The sequence below is a fragment of the Charadrius vociferus genome, unplaced genomic scaffold (assembly GCF_000708025.1).
Source record: "Charadrius vociferus isolate BGI_N301 unplaced genomic scaffold, ASM70802v2 scaffold436, whole genome shotgun sequence".
NCBI lineage: Eukaryota > Metazoa > Chordata > Aves > Charadriiformes > Charadriidae > Charadrius > Charadrius vociferus.
In genome coordinates this window covers 2,581,024-2,586,406 of record NW_009649187.1, presented here as the reverse complement: position 1 = coordinate 2,586,406, position 5,383 = coordinate 2,581,024, and the positions used below count along the sequence as shown (strand labels likewise).

Below are 5,383 nucleotides of genomic sequence, written 5' to 3'. Positions count from 1 at the left end.
CGAGCACATGCACCTCGAGAAGAGCCGGTCCTTCGTGAGAACCGGGCTGAGAGAGTTGCGGTTGTTCAGCCTGGAGAAGAGAAGGCTCCGGGGAGACCTTATAGTGGAGTTCCAGTACCTAAAGGGGCTACAGGAAAGATGGGGAGGGACTTTTTACTAGGGCATGTAGCGACAGGATGAGGGGGAACGGCTTCAAACTGGAAGAGGGGAGATTTAAAATAGATATTTGGAAAAAAAAAAATTCATGCTGAGGGTGGTGAGGCACTGGAACAGGTTGCCCAGAGAAGCTGTGGCTGCCCCATCCCTGGAGGTGTTCAAGGCCAGGCTGGATGGGGCTTTGAGCAACCTGGGCTGGTGGGAGGTGTCCCTGTCCATGGCAGGGGGGTTGGAACTACGTGATCTTCAAGGTCCCTTCCAACCCAAACCATTCTATGATTCTATGAACAGAAAGCGCTGTCAGCTGTCACTGCTGTTCCTAGATCATGTTTGAACATAGTCTAAATAAATCAAATCTGATAGTAGTGGGATTACGTTACATGCAGGCACACAGGTCCAGCAGGGTTAGCATGACAGCTTCTTGCAAACCTGTTTCGTCTTCATGCTCTCTGAGGCAAGTAATTGTTGCTACGTCGCATATCTGTAATTTCCCAGAGGAGCGTGCCTGTGGTCAGGGGACGTGTGGCCAGGTTTGCAGAAACTTGGACCAAATTCAGTCCTGCAATGTAAATATTCATGTTACTACATCCAGGTCCAGATTAATGTCCTCAGAACAATACAGAAACCTGATATAAAATACACAGCAATAGCACAGGAGTGTGTTGATAACAGAAATGTTTCTGTTTATTTAGAAAGCATTAAGATTTTAATTGAAAAATCATTGAAGCATCCCCTTGTTTTGATACATGAATACACCACTCAATACAAGTGATACTGTGCGACCCTTTGCATTCCTGGATCCCGTTTCTTAGAGTTGTTTGGTTTTAAAGAACTCGGGTAGCAAAAATATTGCTCCGTGATCCGCTTGGGTTTTCTGTCAAATTAATTACAAGGTACTTTCTGGCCTAGAGGAAAACCAAAGTTATAAATTGCTACAACTGCTGCTGTCAAACATATTGTGCTAAACTAGGCTGAATTGAAACCAGCATAAAATAGGATATTTGAAGTGATCCTGTCATTTACTATGGTATAGTTCATTGGCGTTATTTTGATAATGGAAAGTGCATTTCAGGCAATTGCTTGGCCGTGCTAATGATATCAGGGGAGAATTCTTTGTCAGGAGGTATCCATTGCAGCTCCAAGGAAATGTACAGATACAAGACTTTTCTGGAAAATGCGTAGATATTTTTGAAGCCATTTCCTATTCTGGTATGTGTACAGAACAGTCAAGTAAACAAAGTCTTTGTACTAAATATGAATGCGGTTGTTGTTGCCAGCCCATTTCTGGACACGTGTTTTCCAAGAAGCTCTTCCAAGAAGCTGCTGAGCAGCGCAGCTCCCCCTGGTACCAGCCAGCCCAGCTGCAGCTTGCCCTGAAGTGAAAGCAGCAGAGCTGTAAATGTATTTCTGAATTTTCCTGTGCTGCACCAAGCCAGTTACAAAGATGGCTGCAGAAAGGCACTGCATAACTATTCTCTTACTTTCCCTTATTCTATTTTAAGCACTTTTCTGCACTTATTTTATTCAATAGACATTTGCGTCAAACCAAAGCATATAGATGAAACTAGATTTACAAAAATATAGATATTAGGGCAAATTTTTGCGTTCCGGAAGGAAAATTCCTGCATTTTCCCAAATGTACCAAGCTAGGTACCAAGGAAAACAGACACTGGGGACAGAAGCAGAGACAAGAAACCCATAGGTACTTAGTAGCATAGTAAATTATTAGTGTTCACATTTGGTTTTGGCCTTGCAGAAATCTTCTAAATACATTTTTCTACAACTACCCACAACCTTTATTTTCCATAAAATACACACATCTGTGTAGATACCCTAATCCTTTTTCCTTCCCTATTCACTACCTCTTTTCACCGCTTACCAAGGTTGCATGATGCTCAGAGCAGTACCTGTACTAACCTTTCTCTTGAGCTCTGAAACATCAGCTCCAACAACAAAAAAAACCCAACCCACACTCAAAAAAAATCACTTAAATAAAACACAAGAGGGGGGTTGTGTGTTACTAAAGCTCTCCAGTTTCTTGTAGAAAGACTGTTTGGTTTATTTTGTTTTTAAAAGAAGAGGAAAGGGAAATGGAAAGAAGGGAAATGGAAAGAAGGGAAATGGAAAGAAGGGAAATGGAAAGAAGGGAAATGGAAAGAAGGGAAAGGCAAAGGACAGCCTTGTCCTGCAGAGTCCGTGCCTGCTGGGAATTCACTCCATGTGGGCTGAAACTCCCCACACTGCAGTGAGCCTTCCTGGAGCCCACTTCCCCAGTGGCTTGTGGGCTCCCCCAGCTTCTCTCCGGAGAGCCCGAGGGTCACTGGAGCCGGCCGGACAGAGCCACGACCTGGACCAACCCAGAGGATGAGTGCAGCTTACCACCACCACCAGAGCCAGAGCTTCCCTCTGCCCTGCGTAGGTGCTTCCTACACACTCATGAGGGTGGGGATGTGGACTGTTCATATCACAGAAGATAAACGTTTATAAGCCAGAACCTAAAATTCTTGAAAACATACCAACTGGCAGTCAGAGGTTATATAAATTTGTAAATGAAAACACGGAATACTGTTAATTCTTGTCTGTAATTGCAGAGATTGAACACGATGGCAGCAACAGCAGTTCTGAGGTAATAATGGGGTTTGATATAAATGACTTTCTGGCTTGTTAGGACAGAGGGACAACCTTGTGCATCCTCCACTAAAAACCTCACAAAACAAGGGGAGCTGACACTGTCATATACCAGGAACAAGGAGATGCTTCATCAGGCACCCTTATGTGCATTTTTATTTGCTTTTTCCTACAACATGGGGGGGAGGCCTCAAATTCTACAGATATTAATTATGAAAGGACATCAGACAGTATCTAATTAAACATATTTGTTAACAAGATGCTCTCACATTTTAAAATGGAATGGGTTCCAGAGTGGAGAGAGGTTCTGTGATGTTACTTAAAAGATCTTGTTTATAGGTAAAGAGGAAGCAAAAGTTATATAGATAGGTAAAGATAAGAATTTCTTTGTTAGTATCATGAAAATCTTAGTCTAATGCAAGAATTATCAGAGAAAGAATAATAATGCAGTTGAAGTGCTTATTTACAGAAAAAGTCACAATAATAGTAATATTATGGTTAAAATCGTTACACACACACAGGTGTGCAGGGACACTTCTTAGTTTCTATACCTTCCCGTAGAGATTGCTCCTCTGGGCATCCGGACCAGTAGCTTCAGGCTGCTGGAGGGAATAACACCAACAGCCATCTGCCACTGGTGTCCATCCTTGGGAGAAACATGACGCTAATGGTGGTGGTTTCTTCTTCCTCTCCCCAGCATCCGCTCTGGGTCATTTTTATATGTTTGCTAACACACTTTTACACCTTTCTTTTTCCTTGCTGGTTTGCAGCTTCAGATTATGTTTTATATTCCTATATATAGTGCCACTTATGTATGTTAGATACTATTTCTTTGATCTCTTTGTTACCTGTAAAATCAATTTTATCAAGCCAGGTCTGCATTATTTTTTTTTTAAACTAGGCGTGAGTGAATTGTTTATATCCCTAGGTGCTCCAGCACCCAACCCGTGCCCTATCTCCTAGTTAACGTGTAGCCCTGTAAGACGGCGTTGCTGTTGCTAGCAACACGCCATAAGCTCCGCACCACATTTGCGGGGCCTCGGGGCCTTGGCTTGCCAGGCGGGCTCTGTTTCAGCTCGTCGTGACCTGCCTGCGGCTTTGTTTTGCTTGGCACAACCGTGACAGTAATTTCTGGAATGGACTGTTTCTCATTCCTTTTACTTTCGTTTATCTCTGCACATTACAACTGCAGTTTCATGTAGAGAGCAGCAGCAAACGGTTGCTGCAAGTGGGCTGAGAGGTTTAGTACTGTCACGCAACGCCGTGGCGCGGAGAAATGCTGGCCTGGTGCAAGAGCAGAGGCCTTGCGATGGGGAGACACAGGGCGAAGGAGTGCAGGGGCTACCAGATGTTGTGGGAGTGCTGTGTAGATGACACAATACCAATGTAACAGAGCCTAAAGCATGGTGCAGCATTGTGCAGAGATGCTTCGGCAGAGGCAGGACAGGGAAATGACCCTTCCCTAGCCCACGCGTGATAACCGGGTCAGCCTATACCAGCCTGAAATGTTCTCCTTATCGTGGATGCCTCTGGATGTGAACAAAGTAAATGCGGGGAGCTATTAGGAGCTGTTGTCACTTTCTCGACAGCAGTGTTAATGCACGGCACCCAGCCAGGCTGAAAAAAAAGCAGCTTCATGACTCAGAGGTTTCTATTCCCCTAGTGGTGGCTGCTCCGGTTTCTAGTGCAGACTGAGGCGTAGCTGAAGCTGAAGTGAAGCTGATGCTTCAGTGAAGCCGAAGTTTCACTTTCTGATTCTGTTAAATGACTCACGGATCACATGAGGGCCGGAGCACATAAAAGGGAAGGGATAACAACAGTGAGCAGCGCTCCTTTAGCTTCGAAGCTACTGTAAGCCAGGTGAGCAGAGAAGGAAAAACATGAGGTAAGTGAGCAACCCAGTCTCTGAAAGATGCTTTTTTGCCAATACTTATTATTTACATAAGTGTGAGCAGTGAGGGAAGAGCAGAAAATATTTTACAGAATAGTTACTGGAAGAATCAAAATAAAATAAAGCTGCTGTTGAATATTGTAATGTTATTGCTTCTCTGACAAGGGGCAGTGTCTGTGAGCAGAACTGATGGTCAGAAAAACTGTGTGCACGCAGTTCGGGGCTGAAACCCAGGCTGCAGCCGTAGCTGCTGTCCAGCCCGTGGGTGACCGGTGCTGCTGCATTTGAGAATTTACTTTCTGACCTCTGCTGCTGCGAGGAGCAGCAGACAGGGCAGTGCAGGTTCTGGGCTGCAGCTGGGAGCACAGGAGGAGGGTAACTTGTTCCAAAGACCATCACACGTGCACGGCGGTGCGTGTGCGCACACACACTCAAATAGGGCAAAGCCAAAATGTTTATGACAACTTTGAAAACTGCATGTACCAGTTATGTGTTGAACTAAGCTGAACTGTATTTAACCTGCATCACAAATCTGGTTTTGTGACAGTCATGAATATTCATTTTCCACAATTTTTTTGATTAATTACTCTCCACTGTTGTTTCTCAGCCATGGACATTGTCACGGTTCTCAGCTGAGGCAATAAACAACACCACACATTTCATTTGGAACTGAATGGGACTACTTAAATGCTTCAAGCTATTCCTGCT

The 5,383-nt window shown here is 44.3% G+C and overlaps 1 protein-coding gene across 1 annotated transcript in view; it reads right to left on the bottom strand.

The window, feature by feature from the left end:
• LIPA (lipase A, lysosomal acid, cholesterol esterase) overlaps nt 1–3,412 on the bottom strand; it is a 16,426-nt gene extending 13,014 nt beyond the window's left edge. The window contains exons 1-2 of the mRNA XM_009888808.1: nt 3,336–3,412; nt 2,536–2,611 (exon numbers count right to left, since the gene is read on the bottom strand). Coding sequence (XP_009887110.1) covers nt 2,536–2,611; nt 3,336–3,412 — 153 coding nt within the window. The remainder of the gene's footprint in view (nt 1–2,535; nt 2,612–3,335) is intronic.
• Between the last annotated feature and the right edge of the window lie 1,971 nt (nt 3,413–5,383).